General features: G+C 61.2%; 2 protein-coding genes and 2 long non-coding RNA genes across 4 annotated transcripts in view; 2 read left to right on the plus strand and 2 right to left on the minus strand.

Annotated features, from left to right (window-relative positions):
* XPO7 (exportin 7) overlaps positions 1 to 1,172 on the minus strand; it is a 49,791-nt gene extending 48,619 nt beyond the window's left edge. The window contains exon 1 of the mRNA XM_064472752.1: positions 1,051 to 1,172. Coding sequence (XP_064328822.1) covers positions 1,051 to 1,068 — 18 coding nt within the window. The 5' untranslated portion in view covers positions 1,069 to 1,172. The remainder of the gene's footprint in view (positions 1 to 1,050) is intronic.
* A 2,489-nt stretch (positions 1,173 to 3,661) lies between these two features.
* DOK2 (docking protein 2) lies at positions 3,662 to 9,972 on the plus strand. The gene is made up of 5 exons (XM_064472601.1): positions 3,662 to 3,868; positions 5,106 to 5,402; positions 5,542 to 5,650; positions 6,074 to 6,255; positions 6,327 to 9,972. The coding sequence occupies exons 1-5, from the start codon at positions 3,806 to 3,808 to the stop codon at positions 7,182 to 7,184; spliced, it is 1,509 nt and encodes a 502-aa protein (XP_064328671.1). The 5' UTR covers positions 3,662 to 3,805; the 3' UTR covers positions 7,185 to 9,972.
* LOC135317050 (uncharacterized) lies at positions 9,463 to 17,941 on the minus strand. Its single transcript, XR_010376182.1, has 3 exons — positions 17,852 to 17,941; positions 17,547 to 17,671; positions 9,463 to 9,884 (listed from the first exon to the last, which is right to left on the minus strand). It is a non-coding gene; the product is annotated as an uncharacterized LOC135317050 (long non-coding RNA).
* LOC135317051 (uncharacterized) lies at positions 17,373 to 20,993 on the plus strand. The gene is made up of 2 exons (XR_010376183.1): positions 17,373 to 17,761; positions 20,388 to 20,993. It is a non-coding gene; the product is annotated as an uncharacterized LOC135317051 (long non-coding RNA).
* Positions 20,994 to 22,578: the final 1,585 nt, after the last annotated feature.

A 22,578-nucleotide genomic window follows, 5' to 3' on the forward strand; every position in this document is an offset into this window, starting at 1 on the left:
CTTGTGGTTCGCAAGGGTATCATGTGAAGAAGATATTTATTTAAAAGTTGCATAGATAATGGGTAACTACCAATACCATTACAGTTTAGCCAGTCTTTTGGACACCATGCAAATCCCGTGCGAGTTCAACTAAATTATTATGCAAAAACACCTCACCGTTTCCCCAGCGGTACCTATTTTTAATTTTTCTGTCAGCGACAGCACCGACTCTTTAGAGGGTTTTCCATCCTACCACGCAAGCCTGACTTGGTTAAAGCCACTGTCACCTTTCATCTGCCTCCCGGCTCCCGGCCACGACAGCAACACAGTTATCCACGCAAGCTTTTGTTTTTAACGCGAAACGGTTTACCTAAACGCCGAGTCTTCCTCGCAGCTGGAAAATAAAACAAACGCAGCTGGGGAAAAGCAAAGATGCAAACCCCAAAGCTGGGAGGGAGGGAGGGCAGCTGGCGGGGACGGGCTCCTGCGAAGACACCGGGAGAGACGGGGCTTTGGCAGCCGGGGGTGGCGGAGCAAAGCCTGCTCGTTCCCGAGGAGATGCTGGGGGGGATCCGAGTTTTCCTCCCCAAATGCTTGCTACCGGCGTCGCTAAAAAACTCCCCGGCGGCGGCGGGAGAAGGCAAAGGCCGCTCAGCCGGTAAACACCGGCCGCCCTCCGCCGGTAGACTCTCCCTCCCGGCGGCCCGTCGCCCGGGGGAGGCCGGGCCGGGAGGTGAGACATGCCAGAGCCCGGAGCCCTCCGGGGCTCGCCTGCAAACACAGCCCGGGGACAGGCCGGCGGCCCAGCGAGGCCGCTCGCCCCCGCGCCTCCCCACAGGCGGCGGGGAGAAACGGGGGCGGAGGCCCCACGGGCCTGCTGCCACCCCCGCCGGGCCGGGCCTCACCAGGCCGGGCCTTACCGGGCCGGGCCTACCCACGTCCCCGCCGAGGCCCGGCCCCGCGTGGGTCCGGGCGGGCAGCGAGGGGAGGAGAAGGGAAGGGAGCCGCTTCCCGCCCGTCCCCAAGGGCGCGGCCCCACGGGCGGCCCCACGGGCGCGGCCCCCCCCTCACCTGCACATGATCCGCCATTTTGCTCCATTCATGCTCCGCTCCCTCCGCCTCCGCCGGGCCCGGCACGCGCCCGCCCCCCGCCCGCCCTGCCGCGCATGCGCCGCCGGACGCCCGCCGCCCTGCCGCGCATGCGCCGAGAGGCCGGGCACGCCCCGCCGCGCGCCCGCTGCGGCGCGGGGGACGTCACGACGGCCGCGACGCAGAGGAGGGAGGGGCGGGCTTTTGTTGACATGGCGCTTAAAGGGGCCGCGCGGCCGGCGGGCCCTCGCTTCCCCTCCCTGCTTCTGGGGCCGCTGGTGGCTCGAAGCGGTGCTCCCAGTGTCCTGCAACCGTGTCCCCAGTTCCTTGCACCAGGGGTCCCCAACTGCCCCAGCCAGGGACAAGCCTTGTGCCCCAGCAGCCCCTGCACCAGTGCTCCCAGTGCTTCCAGTACTCCCACTACCAGTGCTCCCAGTGCTCCCAGCACCCTAAGCACCAGCTGTCACAGTGCCCTGCAACCGTGTCCCCAGTTCCTTGCACCAGGAGCCCCCAGTTACGCTGACGGGGGGAAACCTCATGTCCCAGCAGCCCCTGCACCAGCGCTCCCAGTGACCCCAGCCCCTGCACCGGCGCTCCCAGTGACCCCAGCCATGAGCACGCCCTGGCCCAGTGCCGATGCGGCAGCCAGGGCTGTTTGGTCGCGGCTCAGCCTCGGAGCTGCCAGCTCAGCTCCCAGCCGGGCACCCACCCCAGCACCCTTGGGTGCTCCTTCGCAGTGGGTGGGCCCCGGGGCAGGGCGGGGGGCTGCGGATGTGGGGCCTCTCCTGGCCTGAGGATGAAGCTTGAGGTGCCCGTGGGTGCCGGGTCCTCACGCACCAGGGCTGCAGAGCTCTGTGGTCACCCACGGCTCCATCCCTCCCCACACACCGAGGATACAGAGCTCCGTGGGCACCCATGGCTCCATCCCTCCCCACACACCGAGGATACAGAGCTCCGTGGGCACCCATGGCTCCATCCCTCCCCACGCACCGAGGATACAGAGCTCTGTGGTCACCCACGGCTCCATCCCTCCCCACACACCGAGGATGCAGAGCTCTGTGGTCACCCACGGCTCCATCCCTCCCCACACACCGAGGATACAGAGCTCCGTGGTCACCCATGGCTCCATCCCTCCCCACGCACCGAGGGCTGCAGAGCTCTGTGGTCACCCATGGCTCCATCCCTCCCCACGCACCGAGGGCTGCAGAGCTCTGTGGTCACCCACGGCTCCATCCCTCCCCACGCACCGAAGATGCAGAGCTCTGTGGGCACCCATGGCTCCATCCCTCCCCACGCACCGAGGATGCAGAGCTCTGTGGGCACCCACGGCTCCATCCCTCCCCACGCACCGAGGATACAGAGCTCCGTGGTCACCCACGGCTCCATCCCTCCCCATGCACCGAGGATGCAGAGCTCTGTGGGCACCCACGGCTCCATCCCTCCCCACGCACCGAGGATGCAGAGCTCTGTGGGCACCCACGGCTCCATCCCTCCCCACGCACCGAGGATACAGAGCTCTGTGGGCACCCACGGCTCCATCCCTCCCCACGCACCGAGGATACAGAGCTCCGTGGTCACCCACGGCTCCATCCCTCCCCACGCACCGAGGATGCAGAGCTCTGTGGGCACCCATGGCTCCATCCCTCCCCACGCACCGAGGATACAGAGCTCCGTGGTCACCCACGGCTCCATCCCTCCCCACGCACCGAGGATGCAGAGCTCTGTGGGCACCCATGGCTCCATCCCTCCCCACGCACCGAGGATACAGAGCTCTGTGGTCACCCACGGCTCCATCCCTCCCCACGCACCGAGGATGCAGAGCTCCGTGGTCACCCATGGCTCCATCCCTCCCCACGCACCGAGGGCTGCAGAGCTCCGTGGGCACCCACGGCTCCATCCCTCCCCACGCACCGAGGGCTGCGGAGCTCTGTGGGCACCCACGGCTCCATCCCTCCCCACGCACCGAGGGCTGCAGAGCTCCGTGGGCACCCACGGCTCCATCCCTCCCCACGCACCGAGGGCTGCAGAGCTCCGTGGGCACCCACGGCTCCATCCCTCCCCACGCACCGAGGGCTGCGGAGCTCTGTGGTCACCCACGGCTCCATCCCTCCCCACGCACTGAGGGTGTGGAGCTCTAGCTCCCTCCGTGGCTGCGCCCTGCGCTGCTCCCCCAGCCCTGCTCCCCACCCAGCCCCTGCCATCCCCATTCCCATCCCTGTCCGCATCGCACGGCTCTGTGCTCCAAACAATGCCACAGCGCTGGCCACAGCCTCAAACCTCTTCCTCTCTCTGCGTCATGCTGTCACCTTCCCCAGCTCGCCCCCCTCACCCTCTTCCCAGCTGCCTCCCAGGCAGTTTCAGGGCCGGGGGCTGCGCTGCCCTTACTGGGAGCACTGGTTTGGGCTGGTGGGTCACTACCCCAATGGGGAAGCCCTCGGAGCTGCCTCTAGACCCATTTCACAGATGAGGAAACTGAGGCAGGGCTGTGGCGTGGCTACCCAGCGCCAGCTGCCCTTTATGGTAAGCTCGCAGGCGCAGGAAGCCAGAGCCCGCGCCGCGCGAGCGTAGGAAACAGAAGAGCCCGACCACACGTCACATGCTGAGACAGCTCGACCCGGCGTGACGGCAGCGCTGCGGCGGGGCAGGGGTGCGTGGCCCGTGTGGGACCCCCCGGAGCTGTGGGGGCCAGGGGGACGGCGGCAGAGGGGCAGCGCAGGAGGATGCTGGTGGCTGGAGGATGGAGGAGGCGGTGGTGAAGCAGGGTGTGCTCTACCTCCAGCTGCAGCAGACCTTCGGGAAGGTGAGGAGGTGGCTGGGGCCGCTCGGTCCCAAGGGAAGACCCACAGGGGGGCTCAGCTGGGATGGACATGGGGGTATGGGGGGGTTGAATCCGAAGGGAGTGGGATGCTCCCACCCGTTGGCTTCCCAGCCATCCATCGGCTGCTCGCCATCACGTCGGGCCGGTGGGGCCGGGTGGGGGACGGAAGGTGCTGGGGACATATTGCAAAGAGAAAACCCCTCCTGCAGCTGGAGCTCCTGGGCAGAGGGTCTGCGAAACAGCCCAGAGCTGTGGCACAAACCCCCGGAGGATCATCGTTGCTTCAGCAGCTGATAATGGCCAGGGTTTAGCAATGGCTCCCGCTGGCACCGCGCTTGTGCAAGAAGGGGAAGGAGCCGTCTGGGCGTCTCCGGCTCCGTGCTCGGGCAGGAGACAGAGCCAAGTCTTGCTCCCCACAGCCGCGCTCCGCAGTGGCTCAAAACGCCGTGGGCAGGGTGGGTGGGCACAAGGCAGGGCAGGGCAGGGCAGAGCAGGCAGGGCGGCAGGCAGGGCATCTCCTTCCTGCAGCGAAGCAGCTGCTGCCACGCACGATGCAGAGGCCAACCCCGTGGCGGGTCACAGGAACACGTCCCGGCAAAAGGGTGCTGCATTTTGGCAAAGCCTGCCGAGCCCGGCAGGTCCCCGGTGCAGGGAGCTGCCGTGGACGATGCTCTGATTTCGGTGTAAGACTTCCTCTCCCGCTGCTTCCCCTCCGCTGCCATGGGAGCCGGTGCCTCCCACGCAGGATGTGCCGTGAATCGCTGCCTCCTCGGAGGGCGAGTTGGGAATCGCTTCGAAAGTTGATGTTTTGGGGGAAGATGGAGCAAATGAGGAGCTGAAAGTCCTTTGGCCATCAGCGCGGCTTTTGGGTGCTGCAGGGTGGGGGAGGCGTGGGATGGATCTGGGTGCCGGGTGAGGCTGGGATGCTGCCAGTGCCTTTCCCAGCTGGGAAAGCCTTGCTGCACGCTGCCGGCTATGCCGTGTGTCAGGGATACTTTTCCCCACGCTGCCCAGTTTATCTCCAGTTTTTTTTATCCCAGTTTATCCCCTCAATTTGACCAGCCCACTTGGGTGAGGCTGCGAGACCCTGGAGGGGTTCGATCCAATGTCCTGCCCTAGGCTCATGGATGATCCCAAGGGGATTTCATTCCTGGAAGGGTGAAAGCAGAGCTGGCCAATGCTGTATTTTCACTCCTCTCGTTGCTTCTCCCCATGACAGAAATGGAGGAAGTTCTGGGGCGTCTTGTACCGGGAAAGCTCCTGCTCCATCGCCCGCCTGGAGCTCTTCGAGGGCTCGGCGCCGCCGGCAGCCGAGAAGCTGTGGAAAGGCGAGGGCAGCAAGCGGCTGGTAAAGCTGAGCGACTGCGTGCACGTGGTGGAGGCGAGCGGCGATGCCGGCTGCCCCAAGGAGACGGTGCCCTTCCTGCTGGAGACCACCGACAAGCGGTACCTCCTGGCCGCTGACGGCACCGAGGCGGCCAGCTGGATCCAGAAGCTGTGCGAGCTGGCCTTCCCGGTACGCACTGGACAGGGATAACTGGGGCATGGGAGAGAGCAGGATCCGTGCGGGGGGATCCTGGGGGTTTGCTGCGATGGGGGAGACTGGGGGGATGCCGTGCTCTGCCCTCGCTCACCCGCTGCTCTTTCCCGGGCAGAGGAGCAGGGAGGAGCAGGCAGCAGGGAAGGATGGCCAGCAGAGCTCGCTGGGCACCGACAGCGAGTTCTCCATGGAGGAAAACTCCCTCTACAGCTCCCGGGGCAAAGGTAGGCACTGGGAGGTGGGGAAGGTGCAGTGGAGCTGGGTTTTCTTGCACAGGAGGCAGCGCATCTCCTGCAGCATCTCATGGCCCCCTCCTTCCTGAGGCACCTTGGCCGGTTTTGCACCAGAAGCAGCCCCTGCCGCGGCTACATGCAGGCAGCACAATGGAAAGTCTTCTCCCAAAATAGCCTCTTCCTGCTCTGTGGTTTGTCAGGGCTGAGTTTTGCTAAGCTATCGTGCTGGTCCTGTGCGGCCAGAACCCTTGAGCCCTTATCGGCCGGACACCGCTTCCCCCACTGCCCCGGCTGTGGGGAAACGAGTCCCGCAAGCCCCACGGCACGTCTCTGTGGTGGGAGATGCAGCTCTGCTCTTGCAGCAAGGAGCTCTGCTCCTTGCACGTGTCAAATGCCGCCCTCCTCCATCCCCAGCTGGCCTGGAGCAGGCGTTCGAGGTGACGGTGAGGGCCACCGAGTCCTCTGAGCGCTGCCGGCTCTGGGGCCGGTGCATCCTGCAAGCCGGCAAGGAGGCGCTGGAGCTACGGGATTTCCAAACCTTGGAGGTCCTCTACAGCTGGCCCTACCACTTCCTGAGGCGCTTTGGGCGGGATAAGGTAAGCGGGATCCGGGAAGGGTGGGCTGGCGGTGGGCTGCGGCACGGGGACCTGATCCCGTCCCTCCCCAGGTGACCTTCTCCTTCGAGGCTGGCCGGCGCTGCATGTCTGGAGAAGGCAACTTTGAGTTTGAGACCAGGCAAGGCAATGAGATCTTCCAGGTGATCGAGTCGGCCATCAACGCGCATCGGGGCTGGGGAGCCGAGGAGCCGCGGTGGGGCGGCCCCGGGGACGATGCTTCCCGGCCTCCCGGCCACACCAAGAGCCCCTCGCTGGAGCACACCTGGGAGGGGAAGATGCCGAAAGCCAAGCCCGCGATGCCCCCCAACAGCTGTCCTGGGACTGGGGAGCCATCGGGCGCCTTCCTGCCCTCCCGTGGTGCTGACTGCTCCTACGCTGAGCCCTGCAACTCCCTCCGCCGGGGAAACCCCCCGGTGCCGGAGAAGGGCAGGAGGCAGGATGCTCTGGCCAAGGTGGCCGCCGAATCCGAGTACGCCGTCCCCTTCGACACTATCGCCAAGACCTTCGTGGCTCGCAAGTTTAGCAACTTGGCCCATCACCCCAAGGAACCCCCTGACCCCCTCTACGACAGCATCGGGGAGATGGGGGAGAGAGTGGGCAAGAAACCCCTGCCGCACCCCACCGCCACCAAGCCCGACCACATCTACGATGAGCCCGAGGGTCTGTCCACCCACACCGTCTACGACGAGCCCGAGGAGGTGAAGGGGGAGGCGTGGAGGCTGCAGGCGGCCCCGGAGGAGCCCTCTGGGCACGAGTACCCCTACAACCCGCAGCGGGATGACTATGCGGTGCCCAAGAGACCCGTCCCTCTCCGGCAGCCCTTCCTGCTGCAGGGCAAGGAGTGGCTGGGGGACACCGAGTACGACAACGTGGCCCTCAAGTTTTCAAAGAAGAGGAACTTGCAGTGAGTGGGGTGGGGAAGGAGAGGAGGAGAGGACCCCCCCCACCCAGCACGCCAACCCCCCCCACCCAAACAGAGCTGAGACCCCCCGGCAGCTCAGCGCACCCATGGCTGAAGGGGACGGGGGGACGCGCTGCCCTCCGCCTGGGCATCCCTGCGGAGCGGCGGGGCACATCTGGCCAGCTGTGGAGCCGGCAGCCGGGATGCGCCCGCTGGAGGGCAGTGTGCGCCCGCCGTACGGGCAGGGGGCCCTCCCGCAGCCCCCCCGGCGCCCAGCTCCGGCCTTCCCAGCACCCCCGACCCGCACCCCGCAGCCTCGGGGGTTCCTACGGACCGAACCCCAAACCCTTCTGCTCCTCGCCCAGCTAAACCTTGAGAACTCCAGCTCTACAGGTCACAGACCCCCGACACTCAACCTTAAGGATGCACATCCCACAGTGTGAGACGCAGCCGGACGATGCACGGCCCCGGGATGCTCAGCCCACGCTGGCTGGTGATGCAGACCCCCGGGGATGCGCACCCCACACCGTGAGATGGAGCTGGACGATGCACGGCCCCGGGGTGCTCAGCCCACGTTACAAGGGCTGGCTGGTGATGCACACCCCTGGGGATGCGCACCCCACACTGTGAGACACAGCTGGACGATGCACGGCCCCGGGATGCTCAGCCCACGTTACAAGGGCTGGCTGCTGATGCACACCCCCGGGGATGCGCACCCCACACCGTGAGATGCAGCCGGACGATGCACGGCCCCAGGATGCTCAGCCCACACTGGCTGGTGATGCACACCCCTGGGGATGCGCACCCCACACTGTGAGATGGAGCTGGACGATGCACGGCCCCGGGATGCTCAGCCCACGCTGGCTGGTGATGCACACCCCCGGGGATGCGCACCCCACACCGTGAGATGGAGCTGGACGATGCACGGCCCCGGGATGCTCAGCCCACGCTGGCTGCTGATGCACACCCCTGGGGATGCGCACCCCACACCGTAAGATGCAGCCGGACGATGCACGGCCCCGGGATGCTCAGCCCACGTTACAAGGGCTGGCTGCTGATGCACACCCCTGGGGATGCGCACCCCACACCGTGAGACACAGCCGGACGATGCACGGCCCCGGGATGCTCAGCCCACGCTGGCTGCTGATGCACACCCCTGGGGATGCGCACCCCACACTGTGAGACACAGCTGGACGATGCACGGCCCCGGGATGCTCAGCCCACGTTACAAGGGCTGGCTGCTGATGCACACCCCCGGGGATGCGCACCCCACACCGTGAGATGGAGCTGGACGATGCACGGCCCCGGGATGCTCAGCCCACGTTACAAGGGCTGGCTGCTGATGCACACCCCTGGGGATGCGCACCCCACACCGTGAGACGCAGCCGGACGATGCACGGCCCCGGGATGCTCAGCCCACACTGGCTGCTGATGCACACCCCTGGGGATGCGCACCCCACACCGTGAGATGCAGCCGGACGATGCACGGCCCCGGGATGCTCAGCCCACGTTACAAGGGCTGGCTGCTGATGCACACCCCTGGGGATGCGCACCCCACACCGTGAGACACAGCCGGACGATGCACGGCCCCGGGATGCTCAGCCCACGCTGGCTGCTGATGCACACCCCTGGGGATGCGCACCCCACACTGTGAGACACAGCTGGACGATGCACGGCCCCGGGATGCTCAGCCCACGTTACAAGGGCTGGCTGCTGATGCACACCCCCGGGGATGCGCACCCCACACCGTGAGATGGAGCTGGACGATGCACGGCCCCGGGATGCTCAGCCCACGTTACAAGGGCTGGCTGCTGATGCACACCCCTGGGGATGCGCACCCCACACCGTGAGACGCAGCCGGACGATGCACGGCCCCGGGATGCTCAGCCCACACTGGCTGCTGATGCACACCCCTGGGGATGCGCACCCCACACCGTGAGATGGAGCTGGACGATGCACGGCCCCGGGATGCTCAGCCCACGTTACAAGGGCTGGCTGCTGATGCACACCCCACACCTCAACGGCAGCCGGACGATGCACAGCTCACAGAGCAAACACACCCCGCCTGCAGGCTCCTCTTCGCCTGCTCAGGCCTTGCCGGGACGGCACCGCGGCCGCATGCACCCCCCAACCCCCCCAGGACATGCCTGCTCTCGGCCCCCCCCAGCTACCAGCGTCGTGGCTGGGGCTGGGCACCGTGCCTGTCCGAAGGTCACGCCGCAGCCTTGCTCAGCAAGAACAGTGGCACACATTTCTACTGCCTCAGCCACATTTTTATTTTTAATTTTTTTTTTTTCATAAAACCACTTTCCAGCTCCTCTGAATTATAGATGAAATACTCAGCTTTATTGTCATGGTGATTTTAGTGGCTGGCTCCTCTCCTCCCAGTACAGGGAGACCAGTATGTGGCCTGACACAGCCTGACTTGCTCTGGGTCAGCCTGCTCCTCCTCCTCCTCCCAGCCACCTCCGGCCCTGCACAGCCCTTGCCAAGGGACATCCAGCCCCTCAGCAGGGCTTGGTGAGAGGTGCCGGCCCCATTTCTCCATCGGCTCATGGTCCCCTGGAACAGAGCGGTCTCCCAGGGCTGCCCCAGGCTCTGTCGGTGCCCATCACCCCGGACGGGCCATCTCCGGTGCACACCGGCTCCATCACGGCGACGGAGGGACCTTGGGAGCCGCCGCTGGTCCCCCACCTCTCCGGCAGGTCTGCCACCAAAGGCAAAGAAAAAGCATGAATTATTTATAATCTCTTTCAATCAAATAAATGCTTAGGTGCTTGAGTTAATTTCCTGGATCCTGAAAATCCAAAGTGTAGACTTTTAATAAGGCAAATTAAGTGCTTTATATATTACACTGATTAAAGCTCCGTGTCAATCTATCTATCACACACTGAATCGAAAGGGCCCAAAAACAAACAGGTCCCTGGCAGCCGTGCTCCCCGCGTGCAGGCAGCCGTGGGCTCTCCTGCCCGCCCCGGCCAGGCTCGCGCAGGGCACAGGGGTGTTCCCTGCACAGAAACACCTAAAACTAGTTAAAAAAAAAAAAGGAAAAAGCCACTTGCTAGCAGGTTTTTTTTTTCAGCGAGTGAACGTCGGACCAAGGAAGAGCGCAGGGAATGGCAGATCTCGCCGTGCCCCGGGACCTGCCGGCCGGCACGGGCAGGGGTTCAGGAGGCAGCAGGGCGCACTGAGGGATGGGAGATGCTCCTTAGCCCGCAGCTCCCCATCCTCTCCTGGCTCTGTTCCTACGGCAGCGAGGGGTGATCCCCATCCAGGACCGGGCTGGGATCCCTGTCTGCAGACCCTGGGCACGGCCGGGAGCATCCAGCAGTGCCGCCGGCTTGGTTGGCTGGAGCGATGGGGACTCCTGACAGCACGGTGCCATTCACTGGGAATTGATTGCTTAAGCATGTGTTATTATTAATTAGTGCTCATTATGGTGGTTATTTATTATTAATCAGTGTTAACACATTCCTCTCCCCTCACTGTCCTCGAGCCCGACTCCCTGCTGCAATCCCAGCTCCTTCTAGCCACCTCCACCACTATTTTTCTTTATTAACCAAAGAAATGGAAACACCTTCCGGACTTCACTTAAAGATCCTATGGGTCTGATGAGATTTGTACCGTGCCAGCCAGGCTAACGAGGGAGTCGCAGCGAATGGCACTAATCAAATCTCACAGAGGCAGCGGTACCGGCTGGGTGAAGCGCGGGGGGGGGGTTTGCTGCCCGAGTAAATTGCTCACGGCTTCCCCTGCCAGCCCCACCAGCGTGGACAGGGTTTTAGGGTGGAAAAGGGGACGTGCCCTGGAATATCAAGTCCAGGTAAGGAGGATGCAAAGGCTGGAAAAGCCCTTGGCGGCGCTCAGCGAGGGGCTGGGCTGAGAAAACAAAATCGATGGCAGAGAGGGGAGGAAGAGATTACAGCGCAAAGCCCCAGGCAAATGGAGAGCGCTTTAATCTGATTAGGGAGTTATTGTCATTATTGTATTATGCTGATTATAAATCATTTAGGAGCACAGCTAATCAAAACAGAGATTTGTTCAGCGCTTTAAGGGTCGCTACCTCCAGCAAACACCTCTGCCCCTCTCCCCCCCCGCCACCCTCCGGGAGGGGATGCAGAGCTGCACCCCGGGGCGAGGGGCACCGACCAGGGCTGCAGCCCGCGGGGAGAAAGCAGGGAGGATCCCAGGGGAAGGCTGGGCTGGCCAGGCTGGAGGGGCAGAGCGAGGAAAGAGGGGTACCGGCATCTCCAGGACAGAGAGGATGGGGAAATAAGGAAGGAGCGAGCTCGTTGAGCAGTTGGGGTGGGGATGCTGCCCATGGCCAGGAGATGATGCTCCTGGGGCTGCGCATACCGGGACCATTTTTCCCCCCTGCTCTGCCCACCTTGTCAAGGCAGCTCCTTTTTTCATTACTGTCTCCTCGGATTAGAGATGTGCTCGTTTTGCAGCGCGCTCGCCGCTCGGCGGCCGAATCCCAGGCGCCACGGTGCCGCTGCAAACTGCATTAGCGTCTCGCCAAGGAGGCCCTAATACTATTAGGAGGGAGGCATTATAGGTGCTAAATGACAAGCCCCTAATCAGCCCCGGGATTTATGTCAATCACGTTCCCTGCGCGGGGCGGAGCAGGGCCCTTCATTCAGAAAAATTGCCTAATTGGGAGGGTCTGGATTCCCTTCGCCTGTCTTGTTTCTGGAGCTCTGGGGCTCCCGGCTGCCTTCTCAGGATGGGGAATAAATGAAGCTGATGACAAGGTGCAGGATGAGGAGTAGGAAGGTGGTGACCGTGGCCAACTCCTAACTCCACCCAGCTTGCGTTTTCTTTCCTTTTCAGTGGCTTGAGAAGTGCAGGACTGGTCAATGCTGGAATTTTGCAGGGATTGCATCAGTCCAGGCTGTGCTGAGGACTGCACAGGAAAATAGGTGGGAAAAAGGAGGCTGTTTTTCCACTTGCCCACCCCCACATGGGTGCCCTTAAAGAGCCGGGCTGCCTTCCTGCCCTTAGCTTCAGCAAAATTAATTGGCAATTACCAGAAGTCCATAAAAACCAGCCTTTCTTGGGGAAGGAAGCTGTAAAAGCCACGTGTCCGCAGCCGTATTTCCTTCACTCCGCATTGATCCCACGGCCTTGCTGGCCACGGCTCCGCTGCGGGGCGATGCGCTTGGCCCCCGCAGACCCACCCGCATCGATCCCGGGGACCTCGGCCAACCCGCTCCCCCTTGCAGCCAGGAGCGTGGCTGGCCCCCTGCTAGCTCTGGGTGCAAATTCCCGGGCTGGCGCCAGCTCGCAGCAGAGTCACTTGTCCTCCCTCTCCTTCCCACCCATCTGACAATATTTATAATGATGGCTGCTGTGGGAAACCACCTCCCCCCCCCAATATCTGCAGCTGCAAGGGGCGCATTGCAGCATCAGCAACCCTCCCAGTACCAAAACGCCCCAGGGCAGGGCACCGAGGGGTGCCTGGCTGGAGGCAGGGCTCGGGGAGCATCCTTCTGCGGGATGGAGGGATGCAGGAGGGCACGGCTGGACTCTCCTGTCGGGATGCGCTGAGGCCAACGCAGTGCCCTACGAGACTGGAGGGGCTGGTGTTCCAGGGAGAGCGTGCGTGCAAAGCCTGGACCAAAGGAGCAGCCAAATTTGCTGCTTGGGCCTGGAGGAGATGAGGAGGGATGGTGGCCAAGGGTGTGGAAAGGCAGTTGCCTTCCGGAAAGGCAATTTGCTCCTGGTTTGGGTCCAGGGGATTGCCGTTCTTACAGGAGGGCGATCTCTGCAGCACTGGTGGTCTTGCTGGGCTGTGGAGGGTAGTGGGAGCATAGGGGAGGGTTCCCACACCCCACCGAGAGCCCAAAATTCCCTCCGTGTCATTTTCCAGCACTGAATATTTGGCAAAGGCTAAAATACCAATAAGGGGTATTACAGCAGCGCTGCAGGGAGCCCAGGAGAGCGTTTTAGCTCTTTGGATATTGCATGCTACTCCTACACTCTCATTACAGGAATCCCATTAAAGGTATCGGCTGGACCCTAATGATGGTGAAGGGGGGGATGTACCCAGAGCCCCAATTTCAGAGTCCTGCCAGCTGCTGCCATGCCCCTACGAGCTCCCTCTCCTGCAGCCACAGAGCTGTCATGGGGCAGGTTGCATTTAAAAGCCTAGATTGAATCCAGAGATTTTTTTAAAAGCCCTCAGCTCCCATATGTCTTTGCTGCAGCGGATGTGTTTAGTATGTTCCCTTTGCCTTAATATGCACTGTTTGAACAAAAATAATGCTCTGTATATTTTACAGAGCTCCTCCGCACGCAGATTTTGTCAGGACTGCAATATAAATATCCCCACCAGCCTCCCAACACCCACCTGCCCAGACTGATGCTTAAGCAAGAAAACGTAAAAATACACCCTCTGCGCTGCTCTGCTGCTGAAGGCAACAATTAAGCAGCAAACGAAGCCGCTAAAACCTGCCCTTCCCCAGCCGGGTCAGTGCCCAGGAAGGGTCTGTCCCCTCCGTGGCTGCTGCAGGGGGTCACCGAGGGGACCCCGGGGTCCCCACGCGACCACGGTGCTCGTGGGTTCCCATCACAGTGGCACAGGGCGCGTGTAGCCGGTTATTAAAAGCCATTACCCGGCCAGTGCCACGCTGTCCCCTGCAGAACGGCCACCTTTCCTGGGGACTCATCTCATTAGAAAAGGAGCCAGGAAGCGGCTGAATTTCCACCCTGCTGCTCTCAGTTATCTCTGCGAAAGGGGAGCCAATTACCAGCAGCTGGTGAGAGCCTAAAATTATTATTAATTTCAAACAAAGCATATGCTTTGTGTTAACAATCCTCCGTGGTGTGGCAGAAGGGCCAATACCATCCAGATGGCTCAACGTGCAGCGGGAATGATTAATGCACGGCTCTGCCGCCTCGCCGGGAGGTGCGTGGGGACGGAGGGCAGGGGCTGTGATGGGGTGCCCCCCGTGCCCGGCGCGGGGTGAGCCGGCAGCAGGAGCTCGGCACGGGGTCACGAGCAGCACCAGCACAAAGAAAACCCCTGTGCACTTGAGCTGACCTCGTCCCGGTGTCCCCCCACGTGGGGCCAGGGAGCAGCGATGCTGGAAGCCCCGGCGAGCCGCGGGTCTGGCGGCAAGCTCCCCCAGAGATTATATACATATATTAAGGAAGTATAAGTATATTAAGGAAGGTTTAGTTCCCAGGCTGGTGAGAGACCTGCTGTCCTGACAGACGGAGGCAAAGCAGCTCCTGCTGCTCAGCCCCGTGGGATGCTAAAGGCTGGCGCTCTCCCTGCCCGGTCTCAGCTGCCCGCACGCAGAACCCCTCGCTGAATTTATATCGGAGCAGATGACGAATCATTTTCCTCTCCGTCCCAGGCCTGGCCTGCACGTGGAAATGGATGGGAAGGCATTTTCCAGCTCGGCTCGAGGGTTTGCAAAGGCCTGAGCCATCTGCGAGCACTTGGCACCCAGGACTGCAGAGCACGGGAGCACGTTAAGTGCTGCTTTGCTTCCTTAACTCGCCGTAGGAAATTACACTGATAAGTGTTAACGCAGAGTTCAGAGCAGCGTTTCCTCTTTGAAACACAGCAATTGCATCTGAAATAGCTGGTGTGAAAATAAAGAATGGTTTCTATTTTTACCGGGCAGCAGGAGCCAGTGCCATGGATTGCCTTTGCACGGAGCTGCTGCTCAACTCCGCTGACCCTGGGTGGGCTCAGCCCAGCACCCTGCCCCCGGAGAGCATGGACAGGAGCAAAGATTCAGGGGAAAAAAGGTGTTTTCACAGCAATGGGGCCTCGTTTGGAAATAGATCCTCCTCAGAGGGGTTCCTCCTTCGGGTCTGCCCAGCCTCAGCTTGCAGCAAGGCCCTAGTCCTTGGGAAGAGCTGGTTTGCAAAGCTGTTCTCATGGGTCCCCCTGCATCACGCTTTACTCAACCCTTTGGCAAGATCAACAGATGAAGGTCCTTGGAGGGCTCCAGAGATCCCGCTGGATCAACATGATCCCACGTCTGCCAGCACAGAGCATCTCCTGCCTGAGCAGGGGTACCAAGAGATCCCACTCAGACTCCCAGTCCCCTGCCCAGGAGGGACCCGGCGAGCCTTTGCCTTGGCAGGGGGGTGCCAGCGTCGCTGCCTCAGCCCCCAGGGACCCCGGGAAGGGGGTGGCAGGAGCAGCAGAGTTTCTTTAAATCACACGACTGGAATCGGGAGCGAAACATCTCCAGGGGAGAGGGGTAAAAATAGCTGCTGCTCTGTGTCAGCGACAGGAGCACGGGAGGTGGAACGGCCGGGGGTTTTATCGAGGGCAGGCTGCGAACGCTCGGTTATAAATAGGAGTAATTACTTGAGTGGGGGCATGGCATTTAATGAGGGGTTGGGCTGACACCAGCACTGTGACTGCACGACGCTTCCCAGCACGGGGTGGAGGAGCGATTTCTAGCACGGCCCAAAGCTTTACGGGAGCAAGGGAGCCCTGGGAAGGAGGGGGTGCCGTCGCTGCGTGGCCCCGGGAACGCGGCAGTGCCTGGGAGGGCGGGAGCGTCGCGGGGAGGAGGGCTGCTTCATGCCAGGGCGGAGGTGGTGGCTGGGGAAGGAGAAAAGCTCACGTCTTAATTACACTCTCTGCCAGCAGAGCCAATACCTGGTGACTTAGTAATTGTGTCCAGGAGCTGCAGGCAACGGTTAATTTTAATTAAAACCTGCGGCCACGGCTGCCTGAGCTTTCTGCATGGGCAATGGCAGGCAAGGGCTGTGCTGGGGAGGGTCTTCACCCAACAAGAGCCAGAGTTTGTATCCCCCATGCCCTTCGCAGCCCTCCTGCACCTCCCCTGGGTTAGCCCTGGCGATGTGCAGGCAGGCTGCCTGCTACCACCCGGAGTGCCAGGACCCGGGGTTTTCCCCTCCTGGGTCTGCTCCAGCGAGGAGAGTGAGGGATGGAGAGAGGAGGAAGGAGCAAGGAGAGGAATAAAGCACCAGGAGGGAGAAGAGGGTTTGGGAAGAGGCAGCGTGTGGGGCTGGTGTCTATAGGGAGGCCAGGCAAGAGGGGCAGCGTGTGGGGCAGGATGGGGCAGCCCCGGCTGCCTCCTGCCCCTCACCCCGGCATCGTGCCGGCGAAGCTGCTCCACCTCGGCACGTAACGGGAATGACCTGCCTTTGTTGCAGCCACATAAAATATACATTTGAGTGATAATGGGGCGAGAAGCAACCGAGCACAATCTTGAAGAAATATTGGTGCATTAAAAGATAGCAGAAGCTGTTGCAGCTGGTTAAGAGACGGCAGCGGCAGAGCCCTTTCCCCGGCAGCAGGCTCCCCTGCCCTCCACCCCCTCTCCCTGCCCTCCGGAGGGGGACCCCGGGAGGCAGCGGGGATGCTCGGAGCGGGCAGAGGCTGAGGGGTCTGGGGTTCTGCTCCTTGCCCTGTTGCAGATCTGGGCTAAGAATGGGACAAAACTCATCGCACTGAATTTCCAAGGCGTGGGGTCCCAAGATCCCCGAGCCCAGGCCCCTTTAGCTCTGGGGGGACAGGAAAGAGATGGCACGGGGCGTGATCGGCCCCCGGTGCGGGCAGAGCTGACGGCAGCTCTCATTCCTGCTGACCCAGCCGGGAAGTTTGATTCATGGCCCCATCGATATGGTGTATTTATGCATGAGGAAGTAATAATGGAGCTGAAGCAAAGCTGTCCTCTCCGCCAGCGGTCGGCGGGATTTATGGAGTGCCGCCAGCTCGCCTGACCTTTCGGGCTCTCCCCCCACGTCCCGCAGGGCTCGGCACTAACCTCTCCCCAGCCCCGGCGCAAGGCTGTGCCCGGGAAGGTGCCACCCGGGGCACACCCCCATACCCAGTGCCACGGGGAGATGGTGGAGCCCGGCACTGCAGGTGGGGCAGCACCAGCTTTATCTTTGCTGAACGGCAGCAGATCTGCTCAGGAAAGAGCCGGGGTCGTATTTAATAAGAAGTCAAGTCTGTGCAACAGCCTGAAGAGTAATTGAGTTAAAAAGTCAATCACTGAGTCACAGATCCACTTTTCCACGAGTTCTGCGCTCGCGAGCACCCCAGACTCCCTTCTGCTTCGAATTAGCCCGGCTCTCCAGGTCCTGCTGCCAATATAATCTGTTTTCTTAGCTGCTCGCTGAAGCCACATCTTCGCCCCATCCCCTAAACACACACCCAGCTGCAGACCCCAGTCGGTGTGCAGGACCTGGACCCGTCCTGCTCCGGCTGCTGCTGGCACACAGAGCTGCTGCCCCTTTGCCTCCCTCCCCCAGCAGCAGGGAAAATGTGAAACACCATGACTGAGGCTTTGAATAACCCACGGGCAGAGCCCCTCTTGCTCCGTGGGGATAAGGAGTGCCCAGGAAAGGGAGTAGAGTTACCCACTCATGCAAGGCTGATCCCATTTACACCCGGGCTCTTCTGCACCATGCAGAGATGCTGCCTCCTGCCCCGATACCCTCGACATCAGGCTCTGCAGCATCAGGGAACAGACATTTGGCATCCAGAGGCTGAAATGGTACACAGCGTCTGAAGTCCAGCACCCCCCTTCTCCCCTTTCAGACCCATTACTGAGGACCTGCTTGCCTTCCCCCTTCCCGGTAAGTGCAGTGCTCCCCACAGCTCACCCCACAGCCCCTCCGGCATATGCTGTAACCTATGGCGCATTATTGCAGCCGTCATCTCCTTACCGTCCCCCAAAGCCCCGTTAACCATCAGCTCTGGGCCCCTCCACCTGCACTTTAGGACCTTTGCTCCTTTGGGCTAACTGCTCCCCCATTTCGCTTTCATCAGCAAGTTTCAGGGTTGCTGCACTCTCTGCCTCCTGGGTTATTGATCCCTAATTCCCTCCCATGGGGGACCTGCTCTTTTATTGCTTCAGTTTTTTCCCCAGCTGCTCTTTTACTCCTTCTCTGCAGCCCCCCATGCCCCAGCAATCCCACACTGCTCCCCGTCTCTGCTGCATCAAACACCAGAGCATGCATTGCACAAGGGGCCAGGCCTGGAAACACCAGGCTTTCGAGAGCAAACTGAAGAGCAAAAAGCAAAGCACAGCGCTGCTGAGGAGGGACAGCTTAAAGACAAGCACTTCTGGGCAGGGAGCAAGCAGCATTTTCCCCGTACGGCGTGGTGCTGTGAGCTTCTACTTCAGCTCAGTCCCGAGAGAAAAGCAAGAAGTGCTTTTTCCTTTGCAAAAGAGGAAGAAAAACACATCCCACCTCACCATGCTCCAGCAAATCCCTAAAGGCAGCTCTCTCCCCCACCGCTGGGCTTTTATTGCCTCCCCAGCTCATCAGTCCCAGCTGCGGGGCAGCTGTTTTCCCAGAGCCGGGATCTGGCTGCTGTTACTGAGTGCACCCAGCCCAAAACCAGCCCTGAGGTACCTACAGCAGAGATATGTATTAATGACTCCAGGTTTTTGTAGTCATCCTTTCGTAAGTGCAAGGAGTTCTAGGACAGGAGAAAGACTCCGCTGACCAAAAAGGCATCGCCAGCCTTTTTGAGGCTTGTGAGCTGTGAAGACTGCTTACAGCGAATAACTAAGAAAAATGTGAACCTTAAAGGGTTTTTCCCACCTGAGCCTTTGCGACCCCCGCCTCTGCCTGTCTCCACCCAGCCACGGTGCCCGGGTGCCTCGCATCCATCAGGATCCGCAGCATCCCCAGCCCTTTGCTTTTGTAGTTTGTTTGTTTGCATTTGCCTGTCAGCTCCCCTTCCACCGGCATCCCAGATGAGAGCAGATTGCACGCTAATAAATTCTGGATTGGCAGCCGCACCCGGAGACAGGGAAAAGCCGCTTGAATTACAAAGGGAGCTTTGCTTCTGCACCTGGAGTTGCTTCTCAGCCCAAGTTTCCTCTCCTGGGGCAGCGACGCTGCTCCCTGGGGCCACTGTGGCCAGTGGCAGAGGCAAGGGATGGGCTGGGAAGGCAGGAGGTGGGATGCAGGGAGTGGGATGGAGGAGAAGGAGGTGATGGGACTTGGACCATTATAACGGCCTGGCTATACCCCGCGTCCGTATGCGCGTGTATGTTGCCTCCCGCCTCCGCAGCACACACAGAGCCAACCCAGCCCAGGTCACTCAGAGATGCTTCCCCAGGCCCCAGCCAGTACCCGGGATCCAACAGCAAAGATTAGGGCTGTTTCCTTTTCTTCCGCAAAGAGTGTAATCCCCCCTTTGAAAGGCGCATCCTCCGCTTGATGCTTCCTGACATTAATATTATCATCTCCAACCAGCCGCAGAGCCCAGCTGTCGCCTGCGATTAGGGCACTGACACAGATCGGTGCAAGATTTCACAAGCGTCTCATTACCGCCGACTCCGGTTCTGCACGGCTTATATCTTGCATAAACCTGTCACCGGCGGGAGCTGCTCCGCCGCTCAGCCCCGGTGCATGCTGATGAGGGGCTGCCGAGGGCGGGGGGACACACGAATGCTGCTGGTCCCGTCCCCCCCAAGCCCACCAGCGCCGCGCTGCTGAGCCCCCTCCGGCTCGGGTCCTTGCAAGGAGGTTTTTCTTCCTCCTCCCGCACCGTGCGCTGGGTGCTGTGGGATGGCAGACGGGTTGCGCTGGCAGGGCAGCATCTTCCAGGAGCACGTTGCAGGTCACCGAATCACAGGTTGGAAGGGACCTCAAGGGTCATCTAGTCCTGGGAGGAGCGAAAGGCCCCCGGAGCCCCCCAGCATCCCGGGTTTGCTGGAGGGGTGCGGATGGAGGGGCTTCTGCAGCGAAGCACAACGTGCTCCAAAAACAGCCCCCTGTGGGGCTGGGCCCAGGGCACGCTGAGCCGCGTGGCAATGCTCTCACCCGTCCTAACTGCACAGGCAGGGGAGATCTTAGGAGGCAGAACGTAATTACTGTGGCTGGAGCTGGGCCAGGGCTTTGCGGTGAGCACGGGGACTCTTTCAGAAAGCGCTGTGGGTGCGTTAATGGCCTCAAACGGGCAGGAGCTCGCTGTTGGCTGGTGGTGGGGTGGGCTTTTTTGTTGTGCGTGGCTCATCGGAGAGCTGCTGCCTCCAGCAGCACGGTGGCTCCCGAGCTCTGCCGCACAGCTTGGGCTCAGCTCGCCCTGCGCGGGGACCTGTGGCACCGCTGGCCTTGCGCCCTGTGCCGCGGACCGGGATGCCTCCTGATGCAAACCTCCCTCCCCACCCCTCTGCTGGAAAGAAAGGGCGTAAAGGAGGGTTTTTCTTAGCTTTCTTCATTCCTGCTCATCCTCACTTTGCAGATGCAGCGTCCTGGGTGCTGTGGCGCAGACACAGAGCCTTTAAGAGCAGGATCAAGCGCTGTCGCTGGATGCTCACACGGAGGAGGACCTGTACCTAGCTTTGGTGGCTTGCACATGGGATTTAAGCTGAATGCAGTAACGTATGCCCAATTGAGGGGCCTTTCCGCCATGCAAAAGCACCAGGGCGATAATCCATCCCTGCCAGGCTGCTGGAATCCCCTCCCCGCATCCCCCACTGCAAAGTCAAAAGCCACTTTCAGGTCCCCATGCACCCCAGTCATCATCCTGCCAGTCCCTGCTGGGTGACCTGGCGTCAGGCATGGGGCTTGAGGGGTCCCATTCCTCTATCGTGGCTGCAGAAGCCCCCCTGCGCGGCTCCAGCCCTTCCCCGGGCAGGAGCAGAGCTCTCAATGTGACCCTGGTCCCCAAAGGGCTCATCAGCGATGCCAGCAGGAACAGCATCGCCTCCCTGCAATTAATCAGAGGAGCTATTTGTAAATGAAGACAACCACTGCTCATCAGCTGGAAAATGCCTCTGCCGCTCCTCTTGCCAGGCGTTAGCTGGTGAGCCGAGAGCGGCAGACAATTAAAATGAGGTGGCTTGGATTTCTCTCGTGGTTGGGTCTTTTTCCCCCTATTTTCAAACATTTCATGTTTAAACCTTCCCCCTGAGGTCCCAGCCCCTGTGCTGAGGGGTGTTTTGCCAGCAGCTCCATCTCAGGTGATGCTGAACCCGTACGGTTCCCGCAGAGAAGCTGCTTGGGGTGGGCAAAAGCCGGTGCCGGGACTTGTGCCTCGTTATTCTCCCCTTAACCCCTCCCTGCGTAGCCATGTGTGAGTAGCTGTGTGTTTGCCATATCCGTTACATTTGGGATCAAGTGCCCGGTGAACAAAAGAGCTTCATGAAATCTGAGCTCACCTAGTTGCTATGTAATTATTTCCACGCTACCTAAGCGATAGGTGGGGAATTCATTCTCTTGCCAACATGTTTATTGTTCCCAGACACCTTGGTGCCGAAGATGCCAGAGCATGGTTGCAATGGACAGAACAGGCTAATTAGAAAAAAAAAATCATTAATGATGAGCCTTGCCTTGCTGGGTAAGCTCCAGCTTGGCTCCTCCAAATGCTGCCCTTGCCCTGCTGCACGCCGGTAGCACTGGGGAGGGACGTGGCACCGGTTTAGCTGCATGGGAAGGTCCCGTGGGTGCTCCGTGGCCATGCACGCTGGTCCTGCCACCTCGGATTCCTGCTCCCCTTCCCTCTGTGCCCCTCTTTCCCTTCCAGCTCTGCTCGCCCCGACACAGGGAGCAGCATCTCTATTACGGCACCGATCGTGTGACACCTATTCAAAACACCCGGCCCCGGCCTTATCATTAAATGCAAATGCTGGGGAGTAATTGCTGGCAGTAGCAGCAAGGAGAGAAAAATGACAGTGAGCCCAGGAGCAGCTATTAGACGGGAAAGTGGAAAGTGCAGGCAAAATATGGATCATGAGCCTGTGGTAACGCTGGCCATTTTTCCCCTCCTAACGCCTGGTGTAGCTAGTTGGTGGCTAGAGGGTTTCTCTTCCCCTGCTCAGGACGGAGACGGCAGAGAAGAGGGCTTGCATTGAACCACCGTGCCCGCTGGGTCCCCGGCGGGGCTGGAGGTGGCCGTGGGCACCCTGTGCCCCTCCGGGTGACAGCCATCCCTCTTCCCGCTCCACTTCGGAAGCAAAACTCCCTTCTTGCAGCACGGACCTGCTGGCGGGCAGAGACGGAGGCGAGACGGGAGCCTCCAGCCTCGTCCCCAGCTTAGCCTCGCTAATCTCTGCTTGTCAGTGCTGCCGAGGCTGTCAGCTGCCGGCGAGCGGGGCTGAAATCTGCCTGCTAAATCCGACAGGATAATTAAAATCAGGTAGGGAGATGACTATCAGCTAATTTCTGCGATGCCCTTCCCTCTTACTCCCTCCCAGTTCACTTGCCATCCCTCCCTGGCAGTCCCTGCCTCCTCCTCCTCCTCCTCCTGTGAGGAAGCAGACACGCTCACTGAGGATGCTATGGGTCTTGGGGCTCTCCCCGCGGCCCCTGTGCCCTGCCCGTGCAGTGCAGGGACCCTTCCAGCCACCTCAGTGGCTCCTTTCCAGCCCTGCCAGGCTGCAGGAGCAAATTCTCCAGGGGAAGGGCAACACTGCAATCAATTAGAGGCATAA

Source organism: Phalacrocorax carbo, chromosome 24, assembly GCF_963921805.1.
Source record: "Phalacrocorax carbo chromosome 24, bPhaCar2.1, whole genome shotgun sequence".
In the NCBI taxonomy this organism is placed as follows: Eukaryota; Metazoa; Chordata; class Aves; order Suliformes; family Phalacrocoracidae; genus Phalacrocorax; species Phalacrocorax carbo.

Bases quoted from the DNA above. Each gene is read 5' to 3' on its own strand.
- DOK2 (XM_064472601.1), top strand. From the start codon at position 3,806: ATGGAGGAGGCGGTGGTGAAGCAGGGTGTGCTCTACCTCCAGCTGCAG. The intron at 5,403-5,541 runs GTACGCACTGGA...TTTCCCGGGCAG, and splicing joins TGTGCGAGCTGGCCTTCCCG to AGGAGCAGGGAGGAGCAGGC. The intron at 6,256-6,326 runs GTAAGCGGGATC...GTCCCTCCCCAG, and splicing joins GGCGCTTTGGGCGGGATAAG to GTGACCTTCTCCTTCGAGGC.